The 20,101-nt window shown below is 38.5% G+C and overlaps 1 protein-coding gene across 1 annotated transcript; it reads right to left on the reverse strand.

Annotated features, from left to right (window-relative positions):
* Positions 1 to 556: 556 nt before the first annotated feature.
* Positions 557 to 6,493, reverse strand: LOC143403867 (T-cell surface glycoprotein CD1a-like). The gene is made up of 6 exons (XM_076862150.2): positions 6,439 to 6,493; positions 5,850 to 6,104; positions 4,915 to 5,193; positions 4,452 to 4,730; positions 4,164 to 4,254; positions 557 to 587 (listed from the first exon to the last, which is right to left on the reverse strand). Exons 1-6 carry the CDS (start codon positions 6,491 to 6,493, stop codon positions 557 to 559), a joined length of 990 nt encoding a protein of 329 aa, XP_076718265.2.
* Positions 6,494 to 20,101: the final 13,608 nt, after the last annotated feature.

Consider the following 20,101-nt stretch of genomic DNA (forward strand, 5'->3'; position numbering starts at 1 on the left):
ATACAGACATGCACAAATAGGTGATCCCAGCTATTTGGATGGCTGAGGCAGGAGGATCACAAGTTTCTGGCCACATTGAGCAACTTAGCAAACCATATTTGAAAATAAAATTTAAAAATAGTTGAGGATATAGCTCACAGGTAGAGTGCCCCTGGGTAAAATCTTCAGCACCACCAAAAATAAAGGAAAGATATGTACAAAAATTCTAAAAGCAGTATTGTTCAAAATACCAAAAGCCTAGCAACAATAAAATGTCCATTTACAACAGAATGGAAAAAGTATTGCATAGTCACATGATAAAATGCTACACAGCAAGGAAAAAGATTGAACTACTGCTACATGGAACAACATGAATAAATGTCACAAAAATAATGTTCAGTGGAAAGAAAAGACAAACATATCATAATAGTTACCATTAAGGTTTTTGAATATGAGATTCAAAAAATGGAATCAAAACTAATCTAGGGTGGTAGAGATCAGAATATTGGTTGCCTTTAAGAGGTTACTGATTGGAAAAAGCAGCACTGAACTTCTGAGTGCTGAACATAATAGTGGGTCATGCTTGGATTTCTTTTTCAATGCACATCCTAAAACAGAAAAGAAGACAAAACCCATATAGTCTATATCAGCATTGGGAGCTTTAAAGATAAAACTTTATTTGGGGACATGATAACAGGTAGCAGGAGGGGACTTTAGGAGAGTAAGACAGGAAAGAGGGGAAGGTCAATACATGATGTTATCAGGCTGGTCACTGCTACAAAAAACTGGGATCTGATCTTGCTGGGGGCTTCTGATTTCTCCATACTGATTTGTCTCTGAAATATCTACCTAAGAAATGAGAAGAGTGCATATTCATGACCTCCCATTCATTAATTGTCAAGGATTGTCCACGGGGTGTTACACCCCAACACTTGCAGTTCTGACCATTGACAAATGCTAAGTAGCTTCTCTCAGGTGTCCCAACCACATTGCAGGAAAAGTCTTGGGGCAAAGGTAAGAGGGTGTTCAATGCAGCTGAAGTGAGCCTGTCATAGTTGCTTCAGCGAAGATAGTGAGTCTGTTACTATCAGGTTATGTTGTCACACAAGTACACAAAATTAAAAAATCAATCTTTTTGTTTTCCTAAGAAAGCCTCAATATTCCACATCCTCACAGCCTGGGTTAACTGTTTAGCTTTCTATGCCACCTAATGGTGAAATATAAACTTTCATAAGCATCAGTAGGTGTTCAAAAAGAAAGTTTCTTTTTCACTCTGTTCCAAACTGACATTCTGGTGCCTTCTGTAGAATGCTCACCTGCAGTGACAGCTGTTTGTTCGTTAGGACAATTTTCTTAACCCACTACTTTAAGATGAACAGGGAAACTCCATTTGTTACTTTTAAGTAAACCATATTGGTGTGGGGAGCGTTGTAGATGAAACTTTGCTGAGAATGTAGGATTTTTTCTGCCTCTGGGCTACTTCCCCCATATTTTTTTTTTACAGTTATAATCAGCATTAAATAATATCTGCACACTGCATTGTAATCTAAACAAGCCTAACTCTTTTTTGGAGATATTCTCAGGGAATATGTTTGCCATAAAAATAATAAAAGATAAATGTGTGATTGATGAATGGAGGAAAGACAAGTGAATGTAGGAATAAATTTTTCAGGAGGAAATCCATGTGATGGCACCTGCATCAGGTCTCTCTAGATGTTCCCCTTCCCCTGGGTTCCCTCCTCTCAGCTGCCTGAGCAAAATAAGGCTAATTCCCTATCCCCAAGTTTACCTCAAGTAAGTTCTTTCAAGAAGCTAAGAAAAAAATGAAACAATGAAAATAATAAATTGCCAAACCAAAAATTTCAAGCTCAGAACACAGTGATGATCTTGTTTTTTCTTCCATTACTTTATAATCAATATGCACTGCTGCATAGTAAGTGTAGAGCAGGTGCCTAAGAACTGTTTGTTTCATTAGGTTATGGATTTTAAGGTAACTGAAGTCTGGTTGTGAATGTATAAACTGTCACTGTCACTTGAGGTCATTAGTCAATCCTTATTGGTTAAAATTTCTGAATTTCCCATTTGTCTACCTGTGGAAACTTTTGTAACCCCAAACTAAATACTCACAGCGCTTTTGTAGTCATTCATAGATATGTACAGACTGGTGCAAAATGGGAGTCAAATGAAGAACTCATTTCCTATGAAAGTCAAAAACAAAAGTGAAGATCTGTCTTCAGGTTTTCCTTCTCACTACAGGACAAGCATCCTGTGTGGCCTAGTGAGTGCCATGGTTTTCACACTTTGTGTTCTTTGTCACTGATATTGTCAATTTAAATGGTCCCAAACCTATCTCCACAGTATGCTATCCAATGTCCTTAAACTGAAAAAGGCTGTGATGTGTATTACACAGGAAGAAGGTGTTTTAGATCAGCTTTGTTATAGTTATACTGCTGTTGGCTGTGAGTTCAGTGTTAATGAACAATGCAATGCACTGAAAAAAGAAAGATAAAATTTGATGAGTATTAGGTGAAGTTACAATGTAAAGTAACACCTATAATGCTATGATAAAGCTAAGACAAACAACAAAATTTGGGGTTTCTTGAGATGACAACTGATATTTTTACATATGGTAGACAGCATTCTTGGAAGGTTAAAAGCCAAGAAAATTTGTGATCACATTATTCAGGGTCAGGAAATTGTTAAACACTTCTCAGAAACTGCTTTGTTCAAAGAAATATAGCATACAATGAATTACTTGTAAATATATATTAAATAAGATTTTTAAACAAAATACACAAAACAAGGTTATGTATTCATCGGGTAGCAAAAAATACTATGAACAGAAACTCAAATGGACCTAACCCTCTATTTACCCTAGGAACATGGCTCAGTGTTCACTAACAGTGTTTGCAGCAGCAACTGTAGAAAATATAACTCCTGAGAATGCACATCACCCACCTGGACCTATTTCAGTCCTCAAGAGCAGTACTTTGGCTCCTCATTTTTGATTCCCTCCTCAGTGATGCACTTGGGCCATTTTTCAGGTATCACCACAGTGATGTGCCTCTCAAACTTTAATGTATCTGTGAATCTTCTAATGATTTTGTTCAAATGAAAACTTGAATTCTGTAAGTCTGAGACCAGGCCACAGAGTCTACATTTCTACCAAACTCCCATGTAATGAATCTGCTATTTGACCATAAACCACACTGGATATGGAGGACCTTCATCCTTCCCCACTTTTTTGATTTAGAGCCTCGGAACAATGGTTTTGTGCTAATATTTCCCTAAAATTGAATAACAGAATTGGTAAGAGGCAAAACCGTGCTTCTCCTCAGAGACTCAGAAAAAAAATATACAACTAGGAAAACATGAAGTCTCCTGGAAAAGCAAGAAGAAACAAGAAGAGCATCCAATATCTCAACTACAACGAAGGTATAAGGAAGACAGATAATTTAAAAATAAATAAACAAACAAAAAACAAACCTTATGTAATCCAACACAGGTTTTATTGAGAACATGTTATATTCAGGCCAGGCATTTCGCCAGGGATACAGATACTCAAAAAATATGTGCTTTGCTCTCAAGCTTTTAAAAACTTAAAAGAAATGAACCTACACACCTACCATGGATGCTAGGCAGTGAGGGGCACAGTTGAAATCTGGGGAAGCACAGATGGAGGAGAGATGGCTTCCCACTGTGGATCAAGGAAGGATCCTTGGAGGATGTGACATCTGAAATGCATCTGATGATCCATTTTATCTATCCAGGCTGACACTACAGACATCCTGTTCCATTCAGAGTTGAAGCCACAGAAGCCAGGTCAGAACAACAAATCCTACAAGATTACATTGAGCATATATTGATAAATGATCACGGAGCAGAAATGAATTGCAAAGTTTTGACAAGATGAGTAGAAGTGATGTCATCTCCCTGGGGTGTTCAGGTGTAAACTGGGCACCTGGGTAGCTGGGTCCTCACTTCAGAGGGCCAGAACTGCAGGGAGCTTCACAGTGTGTCCTAAGTGAACAAAAAATAACAGACCTTCATAAGGAGGAGGTGAGAATGGAGGAAAAAATGGAAATGGGGCTAAGAGGAGAAGAAAAAGTGAAAAAAAAGATTAAAAAGAAGAAAAGACCATTGGGAGGAGGGACGAACAGGAAAGATGGATACAAAGCACTCACCAGTGTTTCCTAAACCAAAATCCAAGACCTGTCAGAAGAGCCAGGGCCACTATCACAGCCAAGAGGATCCAGCCCAGGGCACTCTGAGGTGCTGCAAATTCAAGTGGACACCAGGATGATGTTTCAATTTGCGTCTATAGAGCCCTTATTTTAAATTAAACCATTCTTTGAATCACATATTTTTCTTCTTTTTGCATCTGGAATATGTTAACCCCAATTTTTTACCTGGTCCTCATGCTCTGCTAGAAGATATCCCCCCATCTCCAGCCTGGGTCCCACTCTTACCACCCCAGTAGAGGATGAGGTCCTGCCCTCCTAGGCTGCTGTGCTTCACCCTGCAGGCCAGGCCAGCTGCCTCCCCAGCTGCCACATCCAGGGTTGCTTGGAGATACCACGTGCCATCAGCATTGGGCAGGATTTCACCTCTCTGAGTGCCCAGCTGCTCCTGCTCACCTCGCATCCACATCACCCACACAGGCTTTGGGTAGAATCCAGACACATGGCACACCAGCAGCAGACGGCCAGACCCAGGAGTGGGGCCACTGGACAGCCAGGCCTCAGGCTTCACTGCAAACACCAGAAGAGACATCCAGACACAGACTGTAATGTGAATAGAAATTTAGAACTCCCCATAAGTCTACAGAGACACATGTTTCCCACTCTGGAAATGTCACACATTATCCTTTTCTCTTTTTATCCTAAATTTGACTTTAAAATTGAAAAATTCTTGCAGATTGGGTACAAGACTGACCTTGTCGCTGGAGATGATCCTTCCCTGCATCCAGAAGACCCAAGGTGAAACGCGGGCAGGTGTCACTGAGGAGCCTATGTAACCTATGTGTGAAGGCTTCATTCAAATTGAGTAGATTGCAGGCTTTCTGGGCCTTTCTTCCATTCATGGGAGAGGATAAACATGTTTCATTCTGGAAGCTTATGAAATAATATCCTTGAATAGCTACCTGCATGAAACCTAGGAAGCCCTTCCCAGAGTGCACTTCACAGCCTGCTGTCACCTGCAGATCAAAGGTATCTGGGGAAGAAGAGGAGAAAAGAGAGAAAATGGAATGAGTGGAAGCAAAAGACAATAGAAGCAGAAGGGAGTTTGGGAGTTTAAGAGAAAGAGCCCAAGTGTGGTGTGATCAGAGGTTCACAGAAAGGCCACTGGTAGGAGCTGGAGGTGGAGGAAAAGATGACGATATCAGGAGGGGAGGGAATTGTTTGAAAGTGATAGTGATGGTGTGGGGGAGAAAGGCCGTAATGTGAGAGAGCTGAGACGCTAACAGACCTGGGAGAATGTGTCCATGGTCCCTCTGACAGTTTAGACAGGAATAACTGAGGAGAATAAATGGGAGAGAAAATCACACTTTAAGGAGTCAACCAATGAGTGAGGAAGCTGAAGGTACCTGATTGAAGACTGGGGAAAAGGGTGGCCACAGGATGCCTCTGAGGAGAGTTAGTAAAACACAGCCCTGCAGCCAATGAGAGAGCATTCAAAAGTGGCAAAAACTGAAGTCTTTGAAGAATCTGGTTGTTTATTGCACGTGCCCAGGGTGTGATTGCAGTTTTATACTGAAGAGAGTGGAGTAAGATTCAGAGCAGAGAAGGCTGTTTCCCTAAGGAATAAAAGTTCTCTGAGATGTCCCACCCTCATCCCTTTATTCTCCCCAACAGGGGAAATGAACGCACCTTTTAACATTAATTGAAAAATGTAAAATTCCTGATGTTCACTGAAATATTTCTGGAGCAACCTTTCCAGATCCATCAATTCCTTGTTACTGAAGTTGCCCCTGGACCAGGGATACAGGTAAATGATAGCACCAGACCTGATGTTCCATCTGTGAGTCTGCAGCTCACCCAACCAGCCTGAGCCCAGATGTACCCAGGAATAATTGCGAAATGATGTTGTCTGGATGACATGAAAGGAGACAGGCTTCTCAAACCCTGTAGCAAAAGAATAGATAGAATAGGCAGAAATGAAACATTGGAAGGAAAAGACTTGGGAAAGTAGGTGCCCTGGTAGGAAGACTCAGAATCTGGAAAAGTGGAGAGCCACAGTTACCTTAGCTGACATCTGCTGGCCCCCAGGGTCCCATGCTCTACCAACATCTTCCATGAGAGCACAGAGGGCTTGAGTAAGAACACGCAGAATGGGTCCAGCTTGGTATTTGTTCTCTCCAGGTGTGTGCAGGGGAAACTATCATCAACACACACACACACACACACACACACACACACACACACTCAAACACAACTGGTCAGTTGCCCCAGTTCTTACCACTGTCACCTCCTAGGAAGAGAGCAGCGAGCAAGGGGAGTAGCAGAAACAGCATGGCCCTTGCAGATGCTACTTTTTTCTCTGAGAGAAGTTGACCTTTGATTTCTGTTCTAAATAAGCCTACCCCTGTTGGAATAACTTTCAGTTTACAGCTAGCAGCTAGCAGCTATGAGCAGCTCGGAGGGAGTGCATTCAGGCCTGATAGGAACGCCTGCAGGATGGGATGCTCTGCTCTAGCAAGCCGTTAGTGAAACCACATCCTTAGCACTTGCGGTTAGCGTTGCCAAGTTGCCAAGCCAGGAAACTTATAGCCAGGAGCTTTGACTTGGAACTCCTAACATAGAATCTCCTCCCCTAGGGACAAAGACACTTCCTGATGATAGCAATATTTAGAGCATCCTCATAATGTGGTTACATTAGGCATAAGATGATTGGCTTATGGATACTATCTTGCTCATGTATTGATGGGTATGCCCCACTCGAACCCTATAACAATTGTATGCATTCCAAAAATAAATGAGGTACTGGATGATGACCTGAGGCAGGTCTCCAGCCAGTTCTCTCACCAGAGCCAGGAGTGTGTGTGTGCTGCTTCCGTGTTCTACCCCACTTCCTCCCGCCCGCCCCCCCCCCCCAACAAAGTAGCCAAGCAACTAATTGACCAGAACCACAGCAGATTTCTTTACTAAATAAACCTATCCCAGAGACCTCTCTTCTGACCTCCTTATTCAACCAAAACACAAAACTTTTCTGCATGAAACAAAGACAGTCTGCTCCCTCCCCAAACCCTGAGCACCTACTCAGTTTCCCCTTCCCCCAGCTATTCTGACTCTCTGCTCAGTCTTCCAACTTCTCTCATTGTCACAAACTTCCATCCAGTTCATCTTCCCCTATTTCAACTGCTATAGAACAAGTCTTCTGTGACATTAAAAAATACTTTACAACAAGGGTCACTTCTTTTATTGCTAGGTATGGAAACCCAGGATCTGAAGCATTTTCTCTTATTGTAATAACTTTGAATTATTCCCCCATGTGCTCCCTTCCCCCATGCATTTCCATGTCCCTACCCCATCCCCCACTCCACCTCATTCATATCTCTGACATCACCACTTACTTTATTTCCTTTTTCAGAAGCCCCTATGATTGTCGTCTGAAACACAGTGTCACCTACTGAGTCTATGGATCATGTATCCAGGGCTGGCTCTCTGGGGCATGCAGCCACTCCAGTAATGCACTCAAAATTCCATGATTAGCACCTTGAATTTCATAGTAATTTTATCGAATTTGTGTTTCATAAGTGAAGTCCAATGAAACTTGCATGAGCGCTCATCGCTGCCTCCCCAGCTTATGAAGGGTTCTTCCCCCGACAACCTCACCTGCATGCTCAGCACTATTCCACCTGCTTCCCATTCTCTGACGCCGTGGCAACTCTGTAATCCGCCTCTCCACCTCCAACCTTCCACCACTGCACTGACCATGTCATCAGCCCCTGTCATTATCTCATGTCTTGCAGGCAAAAAGGAGAATGGGACATACACCCAATAGTGTGTGGGCCAAATATAGGTGCAGCAGTCCCATCCAATGTCTGTACCAAGTTGCTTTGTAACTGGTCACAGTGAGCCTCTTGCCCACTCTTATTCCAAGAACCACATGCATCTCCACATAATTTGGTTCCAATTTCTCAGTGGTTACCCATGTGCCAAGTGTTGGAGTAACCATTGAGGAAAGAGAGATTAACTTCCCCCTTCAGTCCAGCAGAGGCAAAGATCATTCAAATATCTAGGGCAGCAGGAACCAGGCAGCCAGTGGGTAGACTGCATGAAGTCATGGAGTGGAATCCCCAGGTGCCTAAGAGTTCCTACAATCATCCTGTGAGCATCCCTGTGCCCAAGGGTTGCAACATTAGGAAACTAAATAAAAGCTTAGAGACATAAGCGTCCATAGAAATAAAACAGTTTTGTATGTTATTACGTTTAAGAGCACACCCTGGAAGAGTATTTTGAACACAAACCTGCTATGACCTGAGTCTGTATGTCTTCCGTAAATTCATATACTGAAATCCTAACCACCCAAGTGATGATATTAGGAGGTGGGGCCTTTGATGAGTGATTAGGTCATGTTGTTCCACCCCTCAGAAATGAGATCAGTGCCTTATTTATACAAGGGACCCCAGAGGGACCGAATAACCCTTCCACCATATGTAGACATTCTGAAAGTGCCTTTGATGAATTAAAATTTAGGTCCAACTACAAACCAAATATACCTTGATCTTGAACTGTCCAGACTCCAGAAATGTGAAGAATAATTTTTTAGTGGTTACAAATTGCCCAGTCTACGGCGTGCTCTACTAGCAGCTAGAATGGCTAAGAAAAGGCTCCACGTGTTCATTTTCCCCTGGATCGCACAAAATATATGACTGCTGCTCTTGAGTGTGGGGTGTGGAAAGCAAGAAGAAGATAGTTGGTTTTTTATAGGAAAGAGAGGGAAGGAAATTAACTAAATAATGAATGAGGTTTTAGGACCAAACTGTTGTGAACTGATAAGAGAAATTGAAGATATAATAATGCAGGAAAAGGAGAAAGAGGGGTAGGTTCTTCGAGAGAGTGTTTTTGCTTCTGTAGCAAAGGACCTGACAAGAACAATTTTAAGAAGGAAAAGTTCATTTTGGGTCTCACAGTTTCAGAGTTCTTCATCCATAGATGGCCAACTTCACTTCCCGTGGACTAAGGTGAGGCAGGACCTCATGACAGAAGAGTGAGGTAGAGGAAAGCAGGTCTGAACATGGCCAGCAAGAAGAAAAAGGAGAGAGAGCTTCACTCATCGAGGACAAAATATATACCCCAAGCCATGCCCCCAGGAATCCACCTCCCCAGGCACACCTACCAGCCCACAGCTACCACTCAATAAGTCCCTATCTGGGGATTTATGCGCTGATTGGGTTAAGGCTGTCAAGACCCTGTCACTTCGCCTCCAACCTTCTTCATTGTCTCACACATGAGCATTTGGGAGACACCTCACACCTAAACCATAACAAGGGAAGCATAAAGGGAGGGGAAGAAGAATTCAAGGTTTCTTCCCCTCAACTTTCCCCTGGCAGAGTGGCAGCTGGTGCTTGGGTCAGAGTCCCACTGAGGATCTGCAGCTCCCCCGTCCACTGCACCCCTGAGTGAGCTCTCAGCTGTGGAGGGTGGAAGACAAGGTCTGAGGAGGAGAGAGGAAAGGATGAGACCATTGGGAGCTGCCTGGGGGGTGCTGAGAGCTGGGGGAGCTGAGAGAGAGCAACACTGTAGGAGAAAGTCAAGAGATAAGATAGGTGGGAAGTGACCAGAATGAGAGAAAAAGAGAAAATCTTTGACAGAGGAGATGGTTATGCAGATTACTGATAGTTTGTGCTCCATGGTGACAGGAAAACATGAGAGAAATCCACTGAGAATGACGTATGCCAAACAGAACTCAGCGGGGTTTTCACCTATCCCAGGGCATCCAGGATCCTCCCCTTTGCCGCAAGCCCTTCCCTCAGGATTCTTCTTATTGAATCAGTATGGAACAAGCATGCTTATGTTCTTCCTAAAATGTCTAATTATTGCTGCCCTGCACACCACCACATCTCCTGATTTTCTCCTTCCCCACACAGCTTTCCTCCGACCCAGACGTGAACTCCTATTTTCACATAATCTCACTTGGCCATCTGACTGCTCCCACCTCACCAACACAAATCTCAGCTTCCCTCCTGAGAAACCCATGGCATGTCACCCTTCCTGCCTATACTGGGCTTCTCCTTTCCCTTTCCACACTTCCTCAAGTTTCTCTCTTGCCCTTCTGACTTCCCTACATAGGGCATGTGTTTTTTTTCTTTTTTTTCTTTAACAGCAAATTTCTTAACGTAAGAGGACATTCAGCCTGAATGTAATGGGGATCTCCTGAAGGGGACACCTGCATTGAATTACCCTGCCCTCAGTGTTCTTGAATGTAAAATGAAAGAACTGAATATTAGCTATTATCCCTTGTGACTCTGGTGTTCTGTGTGACTTGCTGTCCTCCCATCTCTTCCCATCCTAGTGGTCTCCCCCCCATGCCGTTTTTCTCTCCTTTCTTCTCCCTCCTGCTTCTTCACTTACCTTTTATCTCATTCTTCACTTAGCTTCCATCTCAGCTCCCAGGCTCTCATCTCTGTTCTCTTAATTCTATCCATTCATTCTAACCTCAATCCTTCCTCCTTGGCTCCCTTTCCAATCCTAGAATAATAATTAATCACATGACCTTGAAAATCCTCTCTGTAAAGACAGAAACATAGTTATGCAGTTGTGTATGTTGAGATGACCCAGGACATTGCTTTAAAAGACATGCAATGGGCTGAGGATGTGGCTCAAGCGGTAGCGCACTCACCTGGCATGTGTGCGGCCCGGGTTCAATCCTCAACACCACATACAAATAAAAATGTTGTCTGCCGAAAACTAAAAAATAAATATTAAAAATTTTTTTTCTCTCTCTCTCTCCAAAAAAATAAAATAAAAATAAAAGACATGCAAGTAGAATTAATGCAGAAATGGGAGATAATATTTTAAACTGTTTCAAATGCAGAGTTGCATTTACAATGAAATAGGGAGAGTTCTATTGGGAAAAAAGCAAAGAAATGTAAAGCTGGAGGGGGAAGTGGAATCTAGCACCTGTGTGCACAAGATATTGTTATGCCCCAGTTCCCTAATGGTTGGGCTACTGTGGTCTCCTGGGTTAGAAGATAAGGTCTTAACTTCTGGGTAAAGAAGGACAGAGTTGGAATGCAGGCTTCTTCTATATCCTCAATTCTGGGACAGAATAATCTAGAAAAATACTCACCCAATTATAAGGGGAAACAAGATATCTCTCTAATCATTAAGTGTTGGTTACTTTTGTTTTTCTCATTATGAGAAATACAAATCACTAGTCTGAGTTTGAGTTGCCAAATATCTACTTGCATGATCCCAGATTAAAATACATAATAACAAGTGAAAGCAAATGTTTAACAACTCTGTAAAACCTGATAAAATTTAAAGCAAAGTTGGTCAAGGGAACCCCCTCAAACAAGGTCTGAAGGATACACACACAAAGGCCTTTTTTAGCATTAGCTACAGTCCAAAACTGGAGGACAGAGACAAAACAATCCACCACAAATGGAAGTTATCAGGCAAAACAAACATTTTAGTTTCCTCCAGTAAAATCACACAGATAGAAAATTTTATTTGAGAGCTTGTTTGGAGGTTCTAGCAGGGGAGCGCAGCTACTCGTATACCCTTGACGGAAGAACGGTCCTCCTCTATCGGGGAAGGTCGTCCTCTTCGACCGAGCGCGCAGCTTCGGGAGGGACGCACATGGAGCGGTGAGGGAGGAAGGGGACACCCGCCTAGCCAGCCAGATCAGCCGAATCAACCCTGGCGATCAATGGGGTGACAGATGTCGCAGCCAGATCGCCCTCACATCTGTAATCTTTGTAATGTTTTGAATAACCAATAAAAAAAAATAAAATTAAAAAAAAAAAAAGAAAATTTTATTTGAAATGTTGAAAGTTATGAAAAAAATCATAGAAGAAAAGAAAGTAAATAATTTAAAAAATACTGGCACATTGGTAAAGCAAATTTAACTTCTAAAATAACTATTATTTCTATGATTACATAAAAATTCAAAAAGTGGGTTAAATAAGAGAAAGTGAAATAATTTTGAAATATTTTTGACACAGAAGATCTGAAAAGATTTTTTTCAGAGATGAAAGCTATTGAAAATAAAAAAAGAATAGAAAGATAGGTAGCATCGCTGGGTGAGGCAGCTCCCACCATTAAGTCCAGATACTCAGGAACTGAGGAATCAGGTTTGAATATTAGATTCCAGCCTGGGCAACAGTGAGATCTTGTATTAAAAGAAATAAAATTTAAATGTGGCTCAGTGGTATACTTTCTTGAGTTTAAATTCCAGTAAAAATTTAAAAAGAAAGAAAGAAAAAAGAAAAGAAATAATTATTATACAAATTCAAATATAATCAAATGGAAATTTTAGTTTTAAAATTTGTTTTTGTTTGTTCTAATTAGTTATACATAAAAGCAAAATGCATTTTGACTCATTGTACACAAATGGAGCACAACTCATCATTTCTCTGGTTGTGCACAATGTAGAGTCACATTTGTGCAATAATACATGTACATAGGATAGTTATGTCTGTCTCATTCCACCATTTTTCCCATCCCCATACTACCTCTTCTGCCCTCATATCCCTCTGCCCAATCCAAAGTTCTTTATTCTTCCCTTGCCCCTCTCTTATGGATCTGCATCCATATGATAGAGAAAAGATTTAGTCTTTGTTTTGGGGGGGATTGGCTTATTTGGCTCAGCATGATATTCTCCAACTCCATTCATTTATCTGCAAATGCCATATTTTTGCTCTTTTAGGCTGAGGAATATTCCAATATATATAGCAGAGTTTCTTTATCCATTCATCTTTTGAAGGGTGTTTAGGTTGGTTAAACAATTTACCTATTCTGAATTAAGCTGCTATGAACATTGATGTGGATTTCAACTGATTTCTCAATCCAGGCCCTCAAAGCTAGAAGGTCCTGGAATAATATATTTCAAGCTCTGAAAGAAAATAGATAAATTTAATACACAGAAAAATTAAGTTTCAGACTTGAAAATGAAAGTAAAATCTTACATGATAAACAAAAATTAAAAGAATTCACAACCAGAAAGCCTACACTAAGAAAATTCTCAACAAAATACTCCATGAGTTTGAAGTGAAGAAAAAAAGTGAAAACCGATAAAGGGACATTCAACCAAATGAGAAACTAAGACAAATCAAAAACCAGAAATAAATCAAAATGATGGGGAATACAAATCATATTTCAATAATAACCTTGAATGTAAACAGCCTAAACTCATCAATCAAAAGTAATAGACTGGCAAATTGAATTAAAAAACAAGTTCCAACAATATGCTGCCTTCAATAGACTTATCTCATGGGCACAGATATTCACAGGCTGAGATGCAAGGTGGAAATAAACTTATCACTCACGTGGATTGTGTAAATAAGCAGGGGTTTTCATTCTCATCTTATATAAAGTAGCTTTTAAACTAAAGATAATTAGAAGTGACAAAGAAGGACATTTTGTATTTCTTAAGCAAAGTATATACAAGCAGGACATAACTGTTACAAATATTTATGCCTCAAACAATGGAGCATTTAGTACATCTAACAAATCTTTCTCAATTTCAAGAGTCAATAGACCACAGTACAAAAATACTGGGTGATTATTAACACAGCTCTCTCACCACTGGGCATATTTTCCAAACAATACTAAATAAGGAAACTGTAGAACTAAATGTTACAATCAATAATTTAGACTTAGCAAACATATATAAAATTTTTTATCCATCAATGAGAAAATAGACTTTCTTTTCTGTTGCATGTGGCTACTTTTTTAATTAAACCATGTCTTATGCCACAAAGTAACTCTTGGTAATTAATAAAAAGCAATAATACCATGCATTCTATTAGACCACAATGGAATGAAGTTAGAAATCAATGATAAAATAAAAATACAAGATAATGTAACAAATGGAGACTAAATAATACACTATTGAATGATGACTGCATAGTAGAAAAAATCAAGGATGATATAAAAAATTCATACAGGTAAATGATAACACTGGCACAAAATATGAAAATCTCTATGAAGGAAGGACTAACAGGAGTGTTTATTGCACTGAGCACATTTATTAAAAGAATAAAAAGTCAACAAATAAATGACCTAACACTATATCTGAAAGCCCTAGAAAAAGAACAACAAATCAACAACAAAAGCAGTAGAAGACAGGAAATAATTAAGATCAGTGCTGAAATCAATGAAATCTAAACAAAAGAAACAATTGAAAAAGTTAGCAAAATAAAAAGTTGGTTCTTTGAAAAAATAAGTAAAATAGATAAACCCTGGTCTTGTTAAAAATAGAAAAAAAGAGAAAACTTAAATTACTAATATGAAGAAGTATCATAAGGAACATGTCTGAAATACAAAAAATAATTGGAAACTATTTTAAAAAATTATATTCCAATAAAATAGAAAATATACAAGACATCAATAAATTTCTAGAGTCATATAACCTACCAAAACTGAATGAGGAGGTTACAAATGATTTAAACAAATCAATTTCAAGTAGTGAAATAGAAAACACCATCAAAAGCCTACCAATGAAAAAAAGCCCAGAACCATATGGATTCTCAGCTGAGTTTTACAAGACTTTCAAAGGAGAATCAACCCCAATACTCCTCAAAGTATTCCATGAAATAGAAAAGAAGGAAACTCTCCCAAACTCATTCTATGAGAATAACACCATCCCAATATCAAAACCAAACATAGACATATCAAGAAAAAAAACTTTAGACTAATATCCCTAATGAACATATATACAAAAATTCTCAATAAAATTCTGGAAAATTGCATATAAAAGCATATTAAAAAGATAGTGCACCATAATCAAGTAGGGTTCATTATGGGGATGAGGGGTTGGTTCAACAAACAAAAATCAATAAACGTAATTCATCATACTCATAGACTTAAAAACAAGGATCATATGATCATCTCAATAGATGCAGAAAAAGCAGTTGACAAAACACAGCACACCTTCATGTTTAACACACTAGAAAAACTAGGGATAGTAGGAATATACCTCAACATTGTAAAAGATATATATGCTAAATCCAAAGCCAGCATCATCCTAATTGGAGAAAAATTGAATGTACTCTCTGTAAAAACTAGAACAAGACAATGGTATCCTCTTTCACCACTTCTATTCAATAACACCCTTAAAACTTTAGCCAGAGCAATTAGAAAAAAAGAAAGAAATAAAAGGTATATAAAGAGGTAAAAAAGAACTCAAACTATCACTAATGCTGATGACATGATTCTATATCTAGAAGATCTAAAAAAAAATCCCACCAGAAAACTAATAGAATTAATAAATGAATTCAGCAAACTAGCAGGATATAAAATCAACACCCATAAATCAAACACATTCCTATACATCAGTGATAAATCCACTGAAAGAGAATTTAGAAAATCTACCCCATTCACAATAGCCTCAAAAAATAAAATACCTAGGAATCAATCTAAAAAAAGAGGTGAAAGACCTCTACAAGGAAAATTACAGAATACTAAAGAAAGACATTGAAGAAATCTTAGAAGTTGGAAAGATCTTCCATGCTCTTGGATAGGCAGATTTAATATTGTCAAAATGACCATATTGCCAAAAGTTATAAAGGTTAAATGAAGTTCCTACTAAAATCCCAATGACATTCTTCATTGAAGTAGAAAAAGCAATCATGAAATTTATTTGGAAAAATAAGAGACCCAGAATAGTTGAAGCAATCCTTAGCAAAAAAAAAAAAAAAAGTGCAGCAAGAGGCATCACAATACCAGACCTTGAACACTTCTACAGAGCAATAGTAACCAAAACAGCATGATATAGGCACCAAAATAGAATTATAGACCAATGGTACAGAATAGAGGACACAGAGACAAACCCACATAAAAATGGTTATGTCATACTAAACAAATGAGCCAAAAATATTCCCCAGGGTAAAAATAGCTTATTGACTAAATAGTGCTGGCAAGACTGGAAATCCATATGCAGCAAAATAAAATTAAACCTCTGTCTCTCACCCTGCACAAAAATCAACTCAAAGAGGATCAAGGATCTAAAAATAAAACCAGTGACCCTGCATCTAATAGAAGAAAAAGTAGGCTCTAATCTTCAATGTGTTGGATTAAGCCCCAGCTTCCTTGATAAGACTAATATAATGCAAGAATTAAAATCAAGAATCAATAAATGGATGGGTTCAAATTAAAAAGTTTCCCCTCAGCAAAAGAAACAATCCGTGAGGTGAATAGAGACCCTGCATCTTGGGAGCATTATATTCCCAAGAGAAAATTTAAAATTTAAAAAGGGTTGGGAATGTGGCTCAGATGTAGAGTGCCCATAGATCAAATCTCTAGTACCATCAGAAAAAAAAAAAAAGACACGCACAAAAATTCTCAAAGCTGTATTATTCAAAAGAGCTAAAATCTGTCAACAATTAAAATGTAATTTACAGCATAATGGATAAAATGTTGTACAGACACATGATAAAATATGTTCAACTACTGCTACATGCAACAACATAGATAAATGTCACAGAAATAAAGTTCAATAAATAAAAGACATAAAATAGTTATTACTCATAAGTTTCCAGTAATGTGAGGATGAAAAAGGGTATTAAATCTAATCTAGGGCGGTAAAGATCATGATATTGGTTGCATTTAAAAGACTACTGAATGGAAAGGGTAGCCATGATGGAGACTTCTGAGTGCTGAAAATAATCTTTATAAAAATAGTGGATCTGGATGGGATTGTGGCTCAGTGGTAGAGCATATACCTAGAATGTGTGAGGCACTGGGACTGATCCTCAGCACCACATAATTAATTAAATAGATAGATGATAGATAGATAGATATCCACCATGCAGCCAGCGCAATGGTTTCGTTAATGAGGTTCTTGGCATAAAAGTTAGCTAGCAGAGATCGAAATAAACACACAGACTCAGTTACCTTTTTCTATGACCAGGTCCGAGACGGCTCCCCTCTCTGGTTTCCTCCTCTAACCTCCCGGCAGGGCAGCAAGGATTACTCAGGGCTAGCAGGAGAGAGAGAGCGAGCACGCCAGGGAGTAGCCTTTTATTGGGGAGCAAGAAACTCAGGGGATAATTCCATCCAATGAAGGTTGAAGGGGGGGCCGCACTCCAAGGTCAGGGTCAGTGATTGGGCCTCCGGGGTCAGTGGTCAGTCACCCCCCCACACGGACAGGTTCTCTCAACAGGAGAGGGCCGGGAAAGCTCTGACACAGCCAGAGCACCTCAGACCCTAACGGGGAGTCACCCAGTCACGTGTGAGAATGGCTCCCGACAGACCCTGTTATCTGTTTCTGGTAGGTTAGTGTTAGTTAGTAACTACCACGTCTCAGCAATGCAAGATCTACATGGAAAGGATTAAGTTATAAAAAAAAAATGGAGAAAAAATATGGAGCTCTCAGTATCACCAAATGCCTACTATTTATCTGATCAATAGGACTGTGTTTCTCAGTAATATCACTCATAATTTATCTGCCCCTTAATGTGTATCAGCACACCTTTTTTACTTGGAGTATCTTTATTTATTTCAACCAGAGATTTATTGAGTAGAAAAAGAAAGTACTCTCGTTTTATAGGTAGCATATTGAAAGTGAGGTGGACTTAAAAAAATCTCAGATAATTTTCTCATATGTAGAAAAATAGGTTTAGAACATATTTTCCTTAGTATTTAAAGAATTACTACCTATGGAGCAGAGTGATAAATAATCATTTTTTTTATTGATGTATAAGCATCTTTTGAATGTAAGGTACTAGTTTTTTCACTAAGGGCTTATATTCACTCTTCTCTAAAAAGATAATTAAAATTATAAACATAGATTTTTTTGGCTTTCTTGCTGGAAAAGACCAGAAACACTTCACAGAAAAATATATGAAAGAAAGAAAGAAAGAAAGAAAAAGAGAGAGAGAGAGAGAGAGAGAGAGAGAGAGAGAGAGAGAGAAGAAAGAAAGAAAGAAAAGAAAGAAAGAAAGAAAGAAAAGAAAGAAAGAGATAAAGAAAGAAAGAAAGAGATAAAAAAGGGAAGAAAGAAAGAAGGAGATAAGAGAGAAAGAAAGAAAGAAAGATAAAGAAAGAAAGAAAACAAGGTTGTTGGAAATATTTATTCTCAGTACAAATTATATTGTTGAGGGCCAGTCCTAAGGCAGGGAATGTTTGAGGCTAGGAAAATCACCAAGCCTTCACTCATTGTTTTAATGAACAGACTTTAATCTAAGGAGAGTTATTTACAGGAAAATGAAGCACCTAGTACCATGTTCCCATATGCCTTCCCTTATTCAGAGTTTCCACTATTTTTTCTTTGTATATTACTGAGAAACATTTGATGTAAGCACAAAATCAAAATATTTTGTCAATAGTGATGCTATTAAATAATTATTAATGACAATAAATAGTTTAATTATTTATTAAAACACTAATTTTACATTTTTTTAAGCATTGACAAAGAATAATGTCAATTTTCACCATGATGGCATCTTATAGAGTAGATTCACCACGACAAAAGTCCTTGTTCTTTACCTCTTTAGCATCTTCTACTCCCCCTGATTTCTTGGCAATGTTTAACATTTTTAAGTTTTAACTTTTCCAGAAAGTCATAAATTTGGAATCCCACAAATATGGCATTTCAGACAATATATTCTTTCTGGCAATATGTATTTATAATGTCTCTATGTGTTTTCATGTTTGATAGTAAATTTTATTTATTTTTTAATTTTGAATGACCCTCCAGTGTATGAATGTATCACAGTGTTTACATTAATAGCAGGTAAATAACTACTGAAGTCTCTCTTACCTGCTTCCTGTTCTTGGCAATCATGAATGAAGAAGCTGTAGACATTTGTATGTGGGTTTTGTGTGGACATAGTTTTCAATTACATTGAATTAATACTGAGAAATATAATTAGTGGGCCACATTAATTGTATATTGTGATTTTTAAGAAGTTACCCAAACTGTCTTCCAGAGTGGCTATCCAATTTTGTTATCCCAACAGCAACGTATGAGAGTTCTTCTTGTTCCCCATATTTGCCAGCTCTTGATATTGTCAGATTTGAATTTTTGTAAATTTTTATAGGTGTGTTTAATTTGTAATTCCTTAATGACATATAATATTCAGCCATCTTTTCTTTTGCTTTCCAAAGATACTTTTTTTTTAGAAACATGATTATTTCTTTCATTCAAATTTAAAACCATTTTATTAGGGTAATACTAAAATACAATAAAGTATACATATATAATTCACACTTTGTCATGATTGGACATACCTATTTACCAGAGTAACAGTGACCATAATCACTGAACATGAATATCAATGGCATCACCATTTCCACTAGGAAATATATGAAAATCCAAATTTCCTTCAAGAATCATGCAGATTATTTTTGGTCCCCTGTTGTAATTTATACCTCTTACTTCCTCTTCCTACCAGGGGAAAAAAGACAAACCAAACCAAACCAAACCAAAACAAAACAAAACAACAACAATAACACAGACTGACTTTGTATTGTAATACATGATACAGTAGATTGTAAATCACACAAATTGACTGTCAGAGCCTTAGTCTGCATAGATGGTGACCTTGGAACAATCAGTCATTCCTCAAACTAAATGTACTCATCTGTAAGATCAGAAGTCTTCCAATCAGGACTCAAGATACTGGAAAGATAAGGATAAAGTAAATAATGAATCATCAATACTGCCTGACACAGAGAAGGCTCTTGAATTCTGGTATCCAGTGCAACCATTTATGCTTTAGTTTGGTGATGCAGAGTACATGTGGGAGACTATAACTTCATAGTTTCTTTATTTTATTTTATTTGTCCTTTTTAGATATGCATGATGACAGAATATATCTTGGCATATTACACATACATGGAGTATGACTTATTGTATTTAGGATTCTATTTTTGTGGTTCTACATAATGCAGTTACTCTGGTCATGTGTTCAAATACAAGGATAAGGAAGTTATGTCCAATTCCATAGTTG

Source organism: Callospermophilus lateralis, chromosome 7 (genome assembly GCF_048772815.1).
Source record: "Callospermophilus lateralis isolate mCalLat2 chromosome 7, mCalLat2.hap1, whole genome shotgun sequence".
Classification (NCBI taxonomy): domain Eukaryota; kingdom Metazoa; phylum Chordata; class Mammalia; order Rodentia; family Sciuridae; genus Callospermophilus; species Callospermophilus lateralis.

Bases quoted from the DNA above. Each gene is read 5' to 3' on its own strand.
- LOC143403867 (XM_076862150.2), bottom strand. From the start codon at position 6,493: ATGCTGTTTCTGCTACTCCCCTTGCTCGCTGCTCTCTTCCTAGGAGGT. The intron at 4,731-4,914 runs GTCAGTCTTGTA...TGGTGTTTGCAG, and splicing joins GGATCATCTCCAGCGACAAG to TGAAGCCTGAGGCCTGGCTG. The intron at 4,255-4,451 runs GTGGTAAGAGTG...TTGAATTTGCAG, and splicing joins GGACCTCATCCTCTACTGGG to CACCTCAGAGTGCCCTGGGC.